The sequence below is a fragment of the Schistocerca gregaria genome, chromosome X (genome assembly GCF_023897955.1).
Source record: "Schistocerca gregaria isolate iqSchGreg1 chromosome X, iqSchGreg1.2, whole genome shotgun sequence".
Lineage (NCBI taxonomy): Eukaryota > Metazoa > Arthropoda > Insecta > Orthoptera > Acrididae > Schistocerca > Schistocerca gregaria.
This window is the reverse complement of record NC_064931.1, coordinates 752,161,472-752,180,645: the sequence shown is the minus strand read 5'-3', so window position 1 is coordinate 752,180,645 and position 19,174 is coordinate 752,161,472. Positions and strand designations below refer to the sequence as shown.

The following is a 19,174-nucleotide window of genomic DNA, read 5'->3' as shown; positions in this document are numbered from 1 at the left end:
AGCAGGGGAGACATTGAAACACAGTACCGGTACATGTCGGGTGGTTATAATTAAAGTGCAGCTACTTACGGCGGCCCAGTGTGGGCTGTAGTTATCGTATGGCAGCGAAATTCGGTAGATATGCTAATGCATTAATGAGGAACCAATTCACAAAGGAGGGAAAAAAGTTCATGTTTTGGCCACCAGGTGCAAATCTAGAGCTGTATAGCATCTCGTCGCCCTTTTCAGTGCTCATATTCAACAAATTGTGTCAGCGATGGTTAATAATAAAACCAACTTTATGCCTTTCTCACTTGTTTGGCATTTTCCGCCCACGTCCCGTTTCTAATCCATTGCATATGGAATCATTTCTATACGTCTTTCTTAAATTCTCAACGCCAGATTTGCATCTGGTGGCCAAAATCGGAACTAATTTTTTTTCTAGGGAAAATTATTTCCCTAAGTTTCGCTGCCATACGATAATTACAGCCCACACCGGGCCTCTGTGAGTAGCTGCACTTTAATTATAACCTCATGGTCCTTTACTCCTTTTGAGTAGCAGCAAGGAGGCCGTCTGGGGATCTTACTGATGAATCTACATCAACAGTGTCACATGCACTCACTTCATGAACTCTGTGAAAACGTTTGAAATTTAATCAAGGATACTGGCGCCAAGTCTTGTGGTCGAAAATTTCACGCCACCACCTCACCTTCCCTTGCCGGACAAATGTCGACAGTGAAAATTTCATCCACCTCAGGTTTCGAACTGACTTACCTTCGAGTCGAAAGCTACAGCACAGGCGTGCGCCAGCGATCTTGGAATGGAGACAGGTAGCACATCCATGAAATTATCGTATTAAGAAAAGCTTTTGTATACCTTCTAGCTTTAAGTGCGTGATTTGATCTTTCAATTACGTTTTCTTATGCAGAATGGCATTACTGATCCTTTGTTCACAACTCGTAATCTAATGGTTAACGTTACTGCCTCGGGATCACGGGGTCCCAGATTCGATTCCTGGGCAAAGTGAGGATTTTTTCTGCTCGGGGACTGGGAGTTTGTGTTGTCCTCATCATTTCATCATCATTCAGAAAAATAGCGAGACTGGGCAGTGCAAAGATTGGGAATTTGTAAGGGTGCTGATAACCAAGCCGTTGAGCGCTCCACAAACCAAAATCATCATCATTTATGACTCTTGAGGTGCAACTTCAAGTGCAGGAGGTTTTTAGTTAACTGCTTAGTTTCAGATTGTTCTTTCAGAACATCTTATTTTAGCAGTTTCTGCTTATTCACACTCAGTATGTTTGCTAGATAGCACCTTCTAGCCCACTTACGGGCCATGACGTGCGACAACCAGCAGAGATTCTCACTGAATGAAGAGGTGGCAGAACGATGTTAAATTAAACTTTTGATTGAAAATTGCCTGACCTGATGACAACCTTTTATATCTTCGCTAGCAGCGACATAGTAGTGGAAACATTTGACTCCTGTCATTCCGTGATGCTGATATGGAGTTCATACAAAACGACACACTGCTGAACATTAAAATTACGACACCAAGATTATTTTTTTTTTGTAGTAACAAGGCTTTAACACGGCTGGACATCGGGTCGAGCTGAGCTTGGAAGACAGATATGGGTATGTCATTCTATGCTGCTTCTCTCTATGGCTGAGTTAGTCGTAGTGGCAGATGCGTGTTAGCGTGACAGTCTCTCAGCAACGCACGAACAGATATTTTCAGTGGGTGATATATCTTGAGAGGGTGCTGCCAGTGCAGCAATAGAACACTGCCTGCATTAATGTACGTTATGACAGCCCGGCCAACATGCAGTCTTGCGTTATCTTGTTGGAAGATAACGTCAGAGACGCGTTGTAGATAGGTCACGACCACCTGACTGAACACGTCAGAAATACAACAGGTGCCGTTGAGCTACGCGAAACAGAGATGAAAGTGTTGTGTACCCAATGGCACCTCATACCGTCACCCCAGGTACTGGGCCCGTATAATGGTGATGGATGAAATCTGGCGACGTTCGTTCTCCGCGAAGCACCCACACATTCGTACATCTTGTCACTGCGCGCAGAACTGAGACTCGTCTGTAAAGACGGCATGGCGCCACGGTTTGAATACAGGAGCTTCCGACGTGTTTACACGGTTCGTTGCCACATGCACGGAAGGACCAATCTCCTCTTCTGTGGCAGTAAACGTCACAAAGTTACTTTCGCAAAACGTTAAGTTCTGTAATGTTATTTAATGACAGCTTGTCACGGTGTATACTCAGAGTTTCCTTTCTGCATCAACATCTGTTCTCAGAAAGCCATCTTCTGGAATGTGGCGATGGGTACTTTGCGTACCACTGTTACTTCTCCCTTTTGTTATTCCAGCCGTTCCAGCCACGAATGGGAAGAGTGATTACTGGTAAGCCTCCGAGTGAGCTCTACTATGATCCTATGACTCTGAGCACTATGGGACTTAACTTCTGAGGTCATCAGTCCCCTAGAACTTAGAACTACTTAAACCTAACTAACCTAAGGGCATCACACACATCCATGCCCGAGGCAGGATTCGAACCTGCGACCGTAGCGGTTGCGCAGCTCCAGACTGTAGCGCCTAGAACCGCTCGGCCACACCAGCCGGCAATGAGCTTTACTTTCTCCAATTTTACCTCCCTGGTCTTTTACGAGATGTACAGTGGTTGTACAAAAATATGGAATCACCTCGAGAAATGAATGCACTGAACATAAACTCAGATGCTACCCAAACCGGCAGGTTGTATTGTTGTATTTGACCACGAACGGCACCTGTGCAAAGTTCTCAATATTTAGTAAATGTGAGCTGTCGTTGTGACAATCTTCTGTGTAGCTGTGAGTGCATTACGCCTAAGATAAATGATTCCGAACATTGACAAATTGCCGGTGCTCGTAAACTAAGTGCTTCCGTAGCTTATGTTTGTTGTTGATCGATTAACTCAGTTTTTTTATTACAGAGGACAGCTATCCCTCTGACCGAACACGCTGAGCTACCGTGCCGGCTGACCACTCAGCTACCGGGGGCAGACAGTTAATTATTGAAAGGTTATATATGAGCCACAATTTTTTTATTGGGAAGTTAGTCACGTTATTATTGCGAGGTTACGGAATAATAAGCTGTTGCGAGGTTACACTGAATGTGAATGTTATACATATAACTATTTTTACTGCTGGGAGGTTACAAGGTCATTTATATATATTGTGAAAAGTAATGATGTTGTAACATGCCAAGCTACTTGTACGTCTGAAGATTGTCTCCGTTGAGAATGACGATGTTTGCTTGTTTCTGTATTTTATAATCAAAAGCGGAGGTTTTTCAAATAGTGTTTGCGTGACTGGTTTGTGACGGTGCCTTGGTGTGTCCGCAGGGGCGTGGCTGCGGTGCTGTTGGTGCTGATGGCTGCGGGGACGGTGTACGACCTGGTGCTGCGCTGGCGCCGCCCGCCGGCTGACAAGGCGGCCGCATCCGCCGCCGCACCTGCCGGTAACTAAACTCACGCTTCTCACCTCACACTTTCCCTTCCCTGTGACACAACAAACTCAAGCAAGTAAATGGTGCAAACCACACAGATCTTTCCTGTCGTCATTCAATGTGCCTTTTTTCTGCGTAGTTCCTCACCAGTTACAAAATCAGTTCGTTATTTTGTCGAAATCAGACATTACCAAAAACGTGTCTATAATGAGAACTATAAGGATTATACTTGAATACAACAATCATGCCCAAGTAAGGTATAAGCAATTTATTTACATTTGCCCATTACCCGTTGTGGATTTTTAGTACTCCAACATCAGTTTGGTCTTACAAGCTCTCATGCTTTGGCCTCGCTTTGTAATCGTTAATTCTCTGATACCCTAAGAGAAACAAAACATTTTTGTTTAAAATACAGTAAAAATATAGGAAACATTTGTCATTTAAGAAAACATACGGAAAATCGTGTTACAGTCGACATAATTTTTAATAATTTTTAAAAGTGATAAAATGTGGTGAAAATTTGCGTGGTGTATGTTCCTGAGCTACGCCTTCGTCGAATATTTCTCTTTTACTTTTTTTTTAATTTCACTGTATTAAATGTGTCCTACATATGTGTTGAACAATTCATTCATAACTTTAATTCATGAGTTAGTCAGGACACGGAGACAAGTGACCTTAATACACTCCTGGAAAACGAAAAAAAAACACATTGACACCGGTGTGTCAGACCCACCATACTTGCTCCGGACACTGCCAGAGGGCTTTACAAGCAATGATCACACGCACGGCACAGCGGACACACCAGGAACCGCGGTGTTGGCCGTCGAATGGCGCTAGCTGCGCAGCATTTGTGCATCGCCGCCGTCAGTGTCAGCCAGTTCGCCGTGGCATACGGAGCTCCATCGCAGTCTTTAACACTGGTAGCATGCCGCGACAGCGTGGACGTGAAACGTATGTGCAGTTGACGGACTTTGAGCGAGGGCGTATAGTGAGCATGCGGGAGGCCGGGTGGACGTACCGCCGAATTGCTCAACACGTGGGGCGTGAGGTCTCCACAGTACATCGATGTTGTCGCCAGTGGTCGGCGGAAGGTGCACGTGCCCGTCGACCTGGGACCGGACCGCAGCGACGCACGGATGCACGCCAAGACCGTAGCATCCTACGCAGTGCCGTAGGGGACCGCACCGCCACTTCCCAGCAAATTAGGGACACTGTTGCTCCTGGGGTATCGGCGAGGACCATTCGCAACCGTCTCCATGAAGCTGGGCTACGGTCCCGCACACCGTTAGGCCGTCTTCCGCTCACGCCCCAACATCGTGCAGCCCGCCTCCAGTGGTGTCGCGACAGGCGTGAATGGAGGGACGAATGGAGACGTGTCGTCTTCAGCGATGAGAGTGGCTTCAGCCTTGGTGCCAATGATGGTCGTATGCGTGTTTGGCGCCGTGCAGGTGAGCGCCACTATCAGGACTGCATATGACCGAGGCACACAGGGCCAACACCCGGCATCATGATGTGGGGAGCGATCTCCTACACTGGCCCTACACATCTGGTGATCATCGAGGGGACACTGAATAGTGCACGGTACATCCAAACCGTCATCGAACGCATCGTTCTACCATTCCTAGACCGGCAAGGGAACTTGCTGTTCCAACAGGACAATGCACGTCCGCATGTATCCCGTGCCACCCAACGTGCTCTAGAAGGTGAAGTCAACTACCCTGGCCGGCAAGATCTCCGGATCTGTCCCCCAATTAGCATGTTTGGGACTGGATGAAGCGTCGTCTCACGCGGTCTGCACGTCCAGCACGAACGCTGGTCCAACTGAGGCGCCAGGTGGAAATGGCATGGCAAGCCGTTCCACAGGACTACATCCAGCATCTCTACGATCGTCTCCATGGGAGAATAGAAGCCTGCATTGCTGCGAAAGGTGGATATACACTGTACTAGTGCCGACATTGTGCATGCTCTGTCGCCTGTGTCTATGTGCCTGTGGTTCTGTCGGTGTGATCATGTGATGTATCTGACCCCAGAAATGTGTCAATAAAGTTTCCCCTTCCTGGGACAATGAATTCACGGTATTCTTATTTCAATTTTCAGGAGAGTATTTTCAAAAAGTTTTTAAAAAACTTTTTATCACAAAATCTTGTAACAGTCAAGATCACACATAAAAATGTATTAAATGATGGCTAGTTTCGGCTGTTCATACGACCATCTTCAGATCGATTATAAAGTCAAGCGTAGTAAAAGCTTGTAAAATGAGGCTAGGATACAATGGCTGCACATCACAGTGCATTCCCATTCAAGAGTCTATCTAAGTAAAATAAGATGAAGCAATAAGCATTCAAGTTCAAAATAGTTCGAACGGCTCTGAGCACTACGGAACTTAACTTCTGAGGTCATCAGTCCCTATAACTTAGAAATACTTAAACCTAACTAACCTAAGGACATCACACACATCCATGCCCGAGGCAGGATTCGAGCCTGCGACCGTAGCGGTCGCGCGGTTCCAGACTGTAGCGCCTAGAACCGAACGGCCGCTCCAGCCGGCAAGCATTCAAGTCCATCCGTAAAATGTCAGTCGTTAGTACACAACATTTTGCATGCAACATCGTTACACAAGTAACTTGTCAACTATAAAAATACTACGTAGAGGGATGCAAGTAGTTCTAGTAATAAGTGACCCATTCAGAGTTGTAGTTTGCCTAAGATTTTGAATGTGTCAGTTACTAATAGGCCTACCTGCATACATGTACATACAGTTTTTATGATTGACAATTTACTTAATCGACGACGTATGTAAAATGTTGCAAAGGATGGTCTTGAATACTTATCGCTTTATCTCACTACTATAGCCAAAATTTTATTGAGAGACTCTTGTATGAGAATGCACTGAGATGTGCAGACGTTGGGTCCCAGCCTCGTTTAGCCAGCTGACACTACGCTTGATTTTACAATTGATCTGAAGATGGGTGTATGAGCAACCGAAACTAGTCATCGTGTACTGTAGTTTTGTTTGCGATCTCGAGTATTAAAAGATTTTGTGAAAAGAATTCTTGGAAATCAGTAATAATTGTCTTAATAAGTATTATTTAGAGAACAGAATTTGCTGAGCCTTGAAATTAATGAGTTATTTCCATTGAGAATCAATGTACATTCTCCAAGCAGTTGTCACACTGTCTACATGCTATACCTTCTATTAGCTTAGACACGACTGGTAACAATTTTTGTGAACATATGTTACTGTATTTGGTAATTTCAGATTCATTGCTAAGGAGAAATTACATTCTATAAAAATATAAAATAAAGCACACATATCGACATCGTTAATGAATCTGTTTGTACTCCATGGCTAGCTTTTTAATGTTTATCTTTGCCTTTCAGGGAAATGTTCAATGCTGCTTCTCGCATTTTCGGCACGCATAAACGGGCAAAAAATCTTGAAATGTGAAGGATCAGACGAAGCTCTGGGATGTGTCCACGGGATGCGTTTCCTAAGCTTGGCTTGGGTCATCATGGTACATACTTACCTGCAGGTTTTCTCTATTGCAGGTTAGTAAACAGTTATTTATCAATTTTTAAATATACAAGATGAATTAAAAGTGCCAAGTGGAAGTTTTAACACACCTAGTTTTACTTGTTGGACAGATTAATGCTTCGATTGTGAATTCAGGTACAAACGACTTGACTTCAGTTTATTGGAAAACAACGGTATATTGAACTCTTTCGTCTACTGATTGTTAAACACTGGCTCTTCATATTTCAGAAAACAAGACGCTACGGAGTGTCACTGAGAGAAGCATCATGTACCAAACTATTAGCAACGCAACATTTTCCGTGGATACGTTTTTCTTCATCAGGTAAGGACATTGTAAACTCAAAATGATGTTTCGAAAGTTGTGCCAAACCTAGACAAAAATTTAAACCTTATTTGTAACCGTGTACTACACTTACGCACGTCAATGAAATAATTTTAATTCTTATTTTAATGGAATCACGAAGCAGAATAGGTTGTTGTAGTCTGCAGTTCGATAAGTGATTTTACGTCGCTGTCCACGCTAGTCTATCCTGTATAAGTTTATTCATCTCATTCTACAACTGTTACCCGCCACACTTTCGTCGGCTTCCTATTGCACTATTCCTTGGTGTTTGAGGATGAGTTCTGTTGACCTATCACTTCTTGTAGTCAAGTTGTGCCAGTAAAGCTCTCTTGTTCCCGACACGATTCACTACTTATTAAATGATTTCTCGATGTACCCATTAAATCTTCAACATTCTTCAGTAGCAGAATTATCAGGACCCCCTATTTTCTTCTTGTATGCAATGTTTATCTTCCACGTTTCACTTCCACGTGAGGCTACACTCCAGGCGAACAATTTAAGAAAAGGCTTCCTGACATCTGAATTTATATCCTGTGTCATCAAAATTTTCTATTTCAGATTTTATCATCTCATTCGTAAGTTAACTCCCCAACTTAGACTACATTCCTGTGGTTTACTTATGTTCATCATATAGCTTGTTTCAAGACGTTATCCATTCTATTCAATTCATTTTTTACCTCCTTTGCCGTCTCTGACGGAATTGCAATGCCATCTACAAACTTGAAAGGTTTTCTTCTTCCCCCTGAACTTCGGCTCTTTTTCAAAATTCCTCTTTACGTGTCTTTATTGCTTGCTCTAACAAAGATTGAAAAATCTGAGGGATAGGCTACAACTATTTCTCACTCCTCAACTTCTATCTCCATTACCTGTACTCGACTCTTAGAACTGCTCTCTGGCTTCTGTACAAACCCTAGATAAAGATTTGGTCCCAATATTTTATCCCTGATAACTTCAGAATTTCGTTCAAGATAATTCGGATGATTAGTATTGCCTCAATGGTTCCTAGATCTCTCCAGAAACCAAATATAACGATGTAAACATTCCAAAGTTAGCGATGGTATGGCTGGGATATACGTTCGTACATATCATCGGTGGAATTGCGATGCAAACAGCACGCGGACGTCCTAGTTTTGCTTTTGCATACTTTTCCCAATTATAAATGGACTCACACGGAAACCACTACACTCTCTTCAACAAAACCGCACCAAATACTTATTTCGAAGACGGTTTAAGTAGTAGTGGTGACACTGCATGTTAACAGAAAGAGTTTTGCTGTTGTATCAGGCTGAAGTCTGGTTTCATTGATCTCTCCACGCTACTCCATCTTGTTGATGTATTTTCATACATGAAAGAAATCTTAAATAACAATTTATCTGATAAAACGTGCACGGAAATTACCTATGTGTCACAGTTACGATAATGACATGCATTTGACGGTCAACCGTCTCTCGTTGTCTGCTGCGCTTCGTAGCTGTGGCCCTGACGCTTGTGATAGGTCTAACGTAATTCAGCTGAGCCAGCCGCGTACCTGAGCTGACCCCTCAAGGCCTCCGGACTTCCTCTTTTTATTGGAGACTTTCTCCCAGGTAATTGCTTGGCCCGCTGCTATCGAATTCCACGTGCCTGCCCTCTTTAGGGGCTTCTCACTTCCTGAAGGCAAGGTCCCCCTCCCTTTCAGCGGAGTACACACACGATCTGTATCCCTTTGGTTTCACCACTCTCTTGTTACGGGATTACTACAGCTGTTGCCGCAACCCGGGTCTCGTGATGCCACAGTTCTTTCTCGTTTTTATTAGTTTCTGTTTAACCGAGGGACGTGCCGCAGTGGTTGCGTGGCACCACAGTCTGGTGCAAGTCTCTCAATTAGACGTCACTTCGGCGACTTGGGTGTCCTTAAAACCAACGGCACCCAGTTTTCCCCAGACGGTCACCCATCCAAGTATTAGCCGAGCCCAACGTTGCTTATCTTCGGTGATTAGGAGGGAACCGGTGTTACCGGTGGCAGTGCAGTGGTTAAGAGCCGTCCGTAATCACCCAGTCGGCATTCCAATTTCTGTTTCATCCGACTCCTTTCTAACACTCAAAGATAAGGATGCTCATCGTATTCCTCTCCACCGTTCTTCGGGAGATTCTCATTGCACTATCGTCACTGGCTATAATGCGTGGCTCAGGACAATGCATCTTTTTCTATTGTCAGATGATGCAAGTGTCACTCTGAAAGACGGGTGATATGTTGTAAATGATTTAGCAAATAGGGCAGTGGACAATATTAGCTCTTGATGCCGCCCGCTGTGGCCGAGCAGTTCTAGGCGCTTCAGTCCGGAACCGCACTGCTGCTCCGGTCGCAGGTTCGAATCCTGCCTCGGGCATGGCTGTGTGTGATGTCCTTAGGTTAGTTAGGTTTAAGTAGATCTAACTTCTAGGGGACTGATGAGCTCAGATGTTGAGTCCCATAGTGCTCAGAGCCATTTGAACCATTTTTAGCTCGTGACTTACAGAAAACAGATTGACTATTAACTGCGAAAAACACCGTGCATTCACTTCCTGACATTAAACTCCTGTGCAACCGAAGTTTTATTGTTGAGACTATCGTGGCCATTTGTTGACGATTTCCCTGTTGACTTCTGCCTCACAACGTTTTTTTTTTTTTTAACACAACGCCAACCACACTTGCTAGTGAAACGCCAGGAAAGCGTTAAATGAACGTCGACCGAAGATTCCGAGGCAGAAACCTACAGGCAATATGAAATTTTATTGACACCAGGTAATCAAATAACCTGTGAGGCCAAACGTTTTAAATTATTCGTTCTGAAGATGGAGGGAAACATTCTTGCACGTATCATATTCAGGTTCTTGTGCAGAAACTAAGAGCTGCTATCTTTACTCTGACACTGAAACGAATATGGTCGCGTGCTCTGCATACTTCAGTTCTGTTATATCGTATGGCGTAACTCTATGCATTCAAAATGAATATTCTTATCCCAGAAAAAGACAGTATGAACTATGTGCAATGTGAATTCGTGTTGTTAATGCAGGGCGTTGTTCAAACGTCTGGGACTTTAACGTTGTTATCCCTGAACATATCCTTCCTCGTAGTTAATAGCACTCGCTAAAAATGAAGTGACAACTTCACTCAGTGAACTCTGAAAAGTCCGCCCCCGGCAGCTCAGTGGTGCCTCGGTAGCGCAGTAGGTAGCGCGTAAGTCTCATAATTTTGCCGGCACGGTAGCTCAGGGTGTTCGGTCATAAAGTTAGCTGCCCTCTGTAATAAAAAAACTGAGTCAACGGCTCAACACTGAACTTGAACGGGTGTCATGGGACATCCGCAACGAACAAAATCGAACAAAATGAGACCAATTTAAAAAAAAAAAGAAGTGGTCAGCCCGGCAGAGTGTCGATCCTAAGGGCCCGGGTTCGATTCCCAGCTGGGTCGTAGATTTTCTCCGCTCAGGCACTGGGTGTTGTGTTGCCCTAATATTTAATTTCGTTTTGTTTATTAATATCTCACTTGATTTTGTATTAGTTATACGTTTTTCTAATGCTGCACAAAAAAAAGATATCAAATGGATGTAAACAAATAGAGCCCGTCTCCACGTGGCGGGACACGGGCAACGGTGTGAGTGTGGACGGGAGCCGGGGTGGTGTTACTTTGTCACACCGGACCCCGGACCCAGTCACAGCGGCCAAGTGGCAACATACGACCCTCCATAAGAAATTAGACGGTGGGTCGTAAAAAATAAGCAGCTAGTGAAAAAAGTGTCCTAATCATCACCATTCCACCCCCATCGACGCGCAAGTCGCCGAAGTGGCGTCAAATTGAAAGACTTGCGCCTGGCGAACGGTCTACCGGACGGGAGGCCTTAGTCACACGATATTTACAACACCGAAAAAAAAAGACTTAGATAACATTTCTTTAACCACTGTACAGAAAATTGTGCCTATTCATTATCAACAGGACTCTACCATTCTACGAAAACTGAAAGATTAGAAGTGATAACCCCAGAGTTTGAAATGCAAGTTGAAAAGTTCGTTGTGGCACACCCCGTTTGTTATGTACAGGTTCCCTTGCACTGTAATGCGTTATTTATTGCATTCACGTCGGGCCTTTTGGTCCTGTAGTAAAGTCCATGCCTGGAAACCGCGAGGTCGCGGGCTCGAATCTCGATCTAACCACGGAAATTTTTTAGGCTGCTTTCAATTTAATTTCACCTCTCAGAGATGTGAAGATTAACCGGGAACGACAAGTGGCTCGGATTCCACGTTAATCGGCAGGTCCTGTTCCCCTGGGAAATCGAGCGGGTTGGTGCAGTGGTTAGCACACTGGACTCGCATTCGGGAGGACTACGATTCAAATCCGCGTCCAGCTATCCAGACTGAGGTTTTCTATGATTTACCTAAATTTCCTTTGAAACAGCACGGCAGATTTCCTTTCTCATCCTTGAATCGGTCCAAGCTTGTGTCCCGTCTCTACTGACATCGATACGTTCGACCCGACTCTTCCGTTTTCCGTTTTCCCGGTAAGATTATTGGTGTAATTTAGGGACTTGCGAGTCATTGAAGAGGCATCCAATTGAAATACTTATATCAGACTGTTGAGCTAAAAGAAATTATTATTATTGTATGCACTATTGTAAATATTTTTTGTGTTTTTGTTCATTTTTTATATTCTTCTTTTCTGCTTTTTAAATTTTCTTAACATTTATGTGTGAATTATGTATTGATTCGTTACGTGATCAATTAGATTTGGGTTGCATGGGTCGCATGGTCTTATGGAACCTGCTGAGTAAGTTTAACGATGTGTTACAAATGTTCTTACTGGATCTTCACGGACCTACGAGGCAGGAATCTATTCTTCAGTCTTAAATACACGTTGAAAGAAAACTCCGGGTATTATGCAAGTAAAATGAAATTTATTTTCGAAGGATGCAAGTAGAGATTCATCATCATTTCTTTGGTTTTGTTTGATATGGATCTTATTACACTCATAAAAAAATGAGTTACAAATCGTTGCTGTGATAGACAGAGAGAGAGAGAGAGAGAGAGAGAGAGAGATGGTGGGGGGTGGGAGGGGGAGGGGGGTAGGTCATGGCGCCATCCCTTTCGCCAATGGAATAATTCGGCCCCACGTGTGACTGCAATGCCATCAGATTTTATACTGGCCGTCAGCGTGACGCCAGATCGCACGACGGGTAAGACACACGATATCAGTACATTTTATTGTGGCCAAATCGTGGATGCCCGATGGATGCGATGTCAGAGATCGGCCAGTTACTGGGTTTTCTATAAGCCATGGTGATGAGATTGTACAATGTGCACCTCAATTCGGGAAAAACAACTGCCACCAATCAACTGCTGTGAGGAACATTGTCTAGAAGACAGGGCTTGCCACATCCTAGTGAGATTTTTATCGTTGTATAAACGTGGCACAACGGTGTCAGCCACCGCTAACTCATTCCTGTATAACTCTGTCCAGTAAGCAGCGATAACGTCCACAACCTCTCTACAGCTGCTGGATACAGAAGCTACCAGCCCATTGGTGCTGCTCTGCTCACTCCACGTCACTGAATACAGAGATTAACACGGGTGCAGGAACACTGCCATTGGCCGATTGAAGCTTGCAAAGAGGTCACCTACCCTGATGAATCGGGTGCACCTTGATACACTCCGACTGCAAGGTATGAGGAAGCACAAAACCAGAAGACAAAAATCTCGGAATCTTGTGTTTGGAATACACTGCTGGTCACTGTAATTTCAGCATCAAGGAGATAGCATGCAACAGGCGTGAAGTTGGCACAAAGTGTACTACATATCTGAATATGCAAGTAGTTAGCATATCAACTCAGTCGCACCGAATAGGCAGGAGTAACGCCATCTACAAATGATTCAAATGGCTCTGAGCACTATGCGACTAAACTTCTCAGGTCATCAGTCGCCTAGAACTTAGAACTAATTAAACCTAACTAACCTAAGGACATCACACACATCCATGCCCGAGGCAGGATTCGAATCTGCGACCGTAGCAGTCACGCGGTTCCGGACTGCGCGCCTAGAACCGCTAGACCACCGCGGCCGGCCGCCATCTACATTCTGCACATAAAGAAAGATAATGCTGCAGTTTTCTCACTCAGAAATCACATTCAACTGCTGATTTTTTGTTAGAAGATCGTGTTATGTCTGTTGTAAGACGAAGAAATGTCTAGCAGTCCGTGTCGGAATTCAACAGTAACAGGATCATGACCTATGGAGACTGCCGTTTACCGTTCCGTGACACTGCTGCTAGCGTTAGTCAGGATCCCACGACAGTCATGTGAACAAAACAATAGATTTGAGAGGGCCATATTCGATGTAACGCAGGATCTCAGCGAGCCTGTGGGACTAGCGCCCGAGAGGACAGACATATTGTTCGCTTGGCCGTGAAGTATTGTACAGCCAAGTCAAGCACTTTGAGTCAAGACATGGGGTTGTCCACAGCATGACAAGTACCCACAATGACTTTGCGACAATGTATGGAGCACCAAAGACTGTCGGCACACGTACCATTGTTGCTGCTTCCATTGACACGACAGCAGAGAAAGGGGCGCTGACAGAGGTACGCCCAACGACAACTCTGAACACATGAGAGGCACAACGTCCTGTTCTCAGACGAATTACGGCTCTGTGTGCAGTATCACAATGAGCGTATCTCTGTTCCTAGGTCCCCAGGAGAACTAACGTTGTCAGATTTCGTTTGTCATCGCCATACGTGCCCACCACCTAGAATGACAGTACAGGTGTCATTAGATACTCGGCATGATCACTTCTGGTTCGCAGAGCCAGTAGTTTGGACAGCAGGCGTTACATTTCTGCGTATTAATGTCGGTGGCAGTGTTCTAGAACGTCAGACTTCTTGTTGGCCGAGCTGTTCTTGCTCGTCTCGGTACAAAGTATTTTCGACCGTTTTCCTGGCCAACACGTTCTCCTTATCTCTAACCCACTGAAAACATCTGGTCATGGGCTACCGAGAGACTGGCATACCAGTCATTACTCTGGCAAAGATTTGAAGTGTCACTGAATGACGTAACCGTATCTGTCATCTAACCTCTGTTCGACACGTTCCACAACTCGACTAAGGCCGTTGTTCCTGAGAGAGGTGACAGGTCTGTGTAATATATTTTTCACTTTGTTTATACCAAAACTACCAAAGAATTTAATCATATATTCTTCTCAATAACTGACCTTTCGTTATTTGCTATTCTTCATGGTCCTGAAATTTTAAATTTTGGCAGCTGGGTGACACTGTAGCGAGAAGTGTGCGGTACAGCCAAAAACCGAAATCAAGCTGATTATTGTGCCAGTGTGTGTTGAACTTCGAACAGATTGCCATGACCTCTCTTGTTTTGAGAGATGGTGAATTATCGCGTGGAGATGTTTCATTGAGTGTCTAATCACGACAAGACTAATCCGTAAAATAACATAGAACACAGTGGGCTGTAATGTGAATCTTATGTTAATATATGGGGGATTTACATGCACGAACGTACGTCCTTCCCACTTAACCAGTGAAGTATCTCGATGTTTTGATACTGGACTTATTTTAAAGCTGCACTGATTGAAGTCTTGCTTGATTGTCTTGAACTACTGTTGTCTCCTCACCAAAGCCACGAACTTCTCCGCTTCCCACCTTCTGCAAAAAGGAGCTACTGGTCTATCTCTAACGACTTCAAAAAACCTGTTCAGCGCACTCCTGAAACATGATCACTGTCTCTCCACCACTATTCATATTTCCATCAGGAAAAGAAAGAACATTCCATCAGCACACGGTAAGTTTGAGGCTGTTCACTCCTGAAAACCACCCACTAGGCAATCCATTTTCAAAGGTTCCTATCACTTTCTAATGACGTCATTAAATTTGGTTAAACCTCAGTTACGACTACAACTGCGGGTGCACTTTATATCGGAATAAATGCAATGAAAAATGTTTGTAGAAACAGTTATTTAACTCCAATTACAACAACAAAAATTTAATAGTTTCTTTTCTTTTTCAGTGGTCTGCTGGTAACTTTCTTATTCCTCAGGTCAGCCGCTTCCAAAGACAATGAAACCAAGACAAGGGCTCCAGCCACTATAAAATCAGGAGTGCTGCAATTTTTCAAGCTCGTGTTCTATCGTTTCATTAGGTAAGTGAGAGCTACACCAATAATAGGTTAAAAAATTTCCACTGTTTTCCACTGCTTTTACTTTGTCTTGAAACAGACTTCTCTGAATTTTAATAACCGTGCACGCACAATAGCACACGTTTCAAAAGCAAATCGCAATCTGACACCCTAATCACCATTCAAATGCGAAAGAGCCTTCACATGTGCTGAATAAAGATCGTGGGAGTCAAAAAACGGAAACCAAAACAGTATTTGTAGAATCGACATTGAAGTGTTTACGTGATCAACGAGAAATGATATTGACAAAAAGGTTCATTGTGTGTGTTCATTAGTGTCCGGCATGATATTTTACGTGGCAACAAAGGCACAGAGATGAACACGTGGAGATTTCTTTTCCAGGTGACGGAAGTTGGTTCCTCCTCTCAGTCCTCAGAATTCTTTATGAAAAAACTACTTCAATTCTGATGCTACTTCCACTGTCATTGACTTAAAACGATTTATTTCTACCTTGAGGCGCAATATTCTAGTCCTGCTTCCTTCTGTTAATGTATTTCAATGATTTTTTATTTTGTTTCGTACTAGACTTTACAATTAATACACTTTTTCTTTATTGTGGCAGGTTAACTCCGGTGTACCTTTATGTGTTAGGCTTGGTAGAACTGAGTATGAAGTGGCTGAATAACAAGTCAGTATTTGAGCCCAACGTGTTCGACCACATAAATTGTGAAAACTTCTGGTGGCGTAACGCTCTTTATATAAACAGCTTATTCCCCAGGAAAGAAATGGTAAGTACTACCCGTGTAACTTTCCTTAATGTATCTCAGCCGCAGCTAATTTTTTGTCTCCATTATGGCCAACGAGGGACAATGTCCAAATTTCAAATTCAACTTGTTTGCTATTTTTTAAATCTACGTCTTTTCACCGCGTTTCGTTTTCCTTTCCTCAGACCACCTGGTCCCTGTTTTCTTCGCACTTATATCTTAGAATCCTTCAAATTTTAACATTTTCTTCCTTCTTACTGTTGCTTCTTCTTTTTCGTATTACGTATTTTTAAATCCTGTTTAATCTCTCAAATCTCTCTTGTTAATTTATTGTACGAAGATCTACTCTAAGACTTGTTTTGTTAGCCTAGTGACGTTCATTATTTAATAGTGGCACAATTACTTTTCAAAACTTCTTTATTCGTATACAGGGCGAGTCACTAACTATTGTCACCTGGAATAACCCCGAAAGTATGATAGCAGCTGGAAAGTTTGTGGGACAAATGTTGGATTGGACGCGGAGGAAATGTGTCGCCGGCTCGTTCGCCAGACTTGATGCGTATGGATTTTTTTCTTGAATGTGAGAGAGCATATTGTCAGTGCATGTGCTTCGATACGTGCCGAAATGATAAAGAATACCACTCAATCCATGATAAGAAGACGGCAGCACTACATTGATACCAATGGCCATCACTTCATACACCTTCTCTAAACGGACGTTCATGCCATCTTTTTGACCTTCGTTGACCGTCAAAGACCTTACTGTTACGCATCATTGGATTTGTCTCTATAATCACTATCAGAAAATAAGTATCAAACTGTAGCATCCCATTAAAAAAAAAGTTTACCTTCATATCTCTGACGCGACTCCACCTAGCAACAAAAAACAAGCGTCATAATACGGCCCCCGTTGTCCCATGCAACTTTTGTCCCACAAGCGTTTCGGTTTCTATCATACTTTCGGAGTTATTGTTGGTGGTAATAGTTAGTGACTCACCATGTATAGTTTCGTAATGTCGCTTAAGTGTTGGATTCGCAAAGATAGGCCATTTCTAGCGCCACTGCTAATTTTATCGTGCTGTGAACTTCCTCTGTGCCGTTTTCTTCTCACACTGTTATTTTGAATCACATACGTAACATTCCTTATCAGCATTGCAGTACTGATAACCCCGTGAAGAAACGTTGTCAGACCAGTCTATGAGGCTATCATTATCGTCACAGCAAACAGTCGTAGCGAGTAGGTTGGTCTTCCAATCATCTGAGAGTCCGGTGGTTACCGTACAGACAGATGCAAGAGGTACATAGTTTGCCGCAATTGTGACAGATGGTTCCAGGTTCGTCTCAGTATTCCGTTTTCTACACTGCCTCTCATCAGTTGCTATTTTTTGCCTGTTTCCTCCAAAAAGAAGTTTCTCGCGATGGACTTGTGATCTGCAGATGTACGGTTAAGGGCTGATATCTCCCAGTTGTTAACATAAATACACTCCTGGAAATGGAAAAAAGAACACATTGACACCGGTGTGTCAGACCCACCATACTTGCTCCGGACACTGCGAGAGGGCTGGACAAGCAATGATCACACGCACGGCACAGCGGACACATTAGGAACCGCGGTGTTGGCCGTCGAATGGCGCTGGCTGCGCAGCATTTGTGCACCGCCGCCGTCAGTGTCAGCCAGTTTGCCGTGGCATACGGAGCTCCATCGCAGTCTTTAACACTGGTAGCATGCCGCGACAGCGTGGACGTGAACCGTATGTGCAGTTGACGGACTTTGAGCGAGGGTGTATAGTGGGCATGCGGGAGGCCGGGTGGACGTACCGCCGAATTGCTCAACACGTGGGGCGTGAGGTCTCCACAGTACATCGATGTTGTCGCCAGTGGTCGGCCCCAACATCGTGCAGCCCGCCTCCAGTGGTGTCGCGACAGGCGTGAATGGAGGGACGAATGGAGACGTGTCGTCTTCAGCGATGAGAGTCGCTTCTGCCTTGGTGCCAATGATGGTCGTATGCGTGTTTGGCGCCGTGCAGGTGAGCGCCACAATCAGGACTGCACACGACCGAGGCACACAGGGCCAACACCCGGCATCATGGTGTGGGCTGCGATCTCCTACACTGGCCGTACACCTCTGGTGATCGTCGAGGGGACACTGAATAGTGCACGGTACATCCAAACCGTCATCGAACGCATCGTTCTACCATTCCTAGACCGGCAAGGGAACTTGCTGTTCCAACAGGACAATGCACGTCCGCATGTATCCCGTGCCACCCACCGTGCTCTAGAAGGTGTAAGTCAACTACCCTGGCCAGCAAGATCTCCGGATCTGTCCCCCATTGAGCATGTTTGGGACTGGATGAAGCGTCGTCTCACGCGGTCTGCACGTCCAGCACGAACGCTGGTCCAACTGAGGCGCCAGGTGGAAATGGCATGGCAAGCCGTTCCACAGGACTACATCCAGCATCTCTACGATCGTTTCCATGGGAGAATAGAAGCCTGCATTGCTGCGAAAGGTGGATATACACTGTACTAGTGCCGACATTGTGCATGCTCTGTCGCCTGTGTCTATTTGCCTGTGGTTCTGTCAGTGTGATCATGTGATGTATCTGACCCCAGGAATGTGTCAATAAAGTTTCCCCTTCCTGGGACAATGAATTCACGGTGTTCTTATTTCAATTTCCAGGAGTGTATGACGCCTCTCCAGTTAGCCTTAATTGCATCCTTAAATCGTTTCCTCTGACCTCCCACACAGCCTTTGCTCACCGGTAGCTCAGAGTAACACACTTGTTTGGGAATGCGATTACTGAGCATGCAGACTACATTATATTCGTAACTGGCATCTTAAAACCATCGCTCGTGTACTGATTGTATATTTGTGCGTCTGTCTTGCATGTTACATGCAGAATCCCTTCAGGAATCGCTAGTTA

General features: G+C 44.4%; 1 protein-coding gene across 1 annotated transcript in view; it reads left to right on the top strand.

Annotated features, from left to right (window-relative positions):
- The window catches only part of LOC126298207 (nose resistant to fluoxetine protein 6-like), a 167,424-nt gene that overhangs the window by 88,205 nt on the left and 60,045 nt on the right, over positions 1-19,174 (top strand). Inside the window, exons 5-9 of the mRNA XM_049989511.1 lie at positions 3,376-3,491; positions 6,861-7,028; positions 7,243-7,336; positions 15,382-15,513; positions 16,112-16,277. Of these exons, the coding sequence (XP_049845468.1) occupies positions 3,376-3,491; positions 6,861-7,028; positions 7,243-7,336; positions 15,382-15,513; positions 16,112-16,277 (676 nt within the window). The remainder of the gene's footprint in view (positions 1-3,375; positions 3,492-6,860; positions 7,029-7,242; positions 7,337-15,381; positions 15,514-16,111; positions 16,278-19,174) is intronic.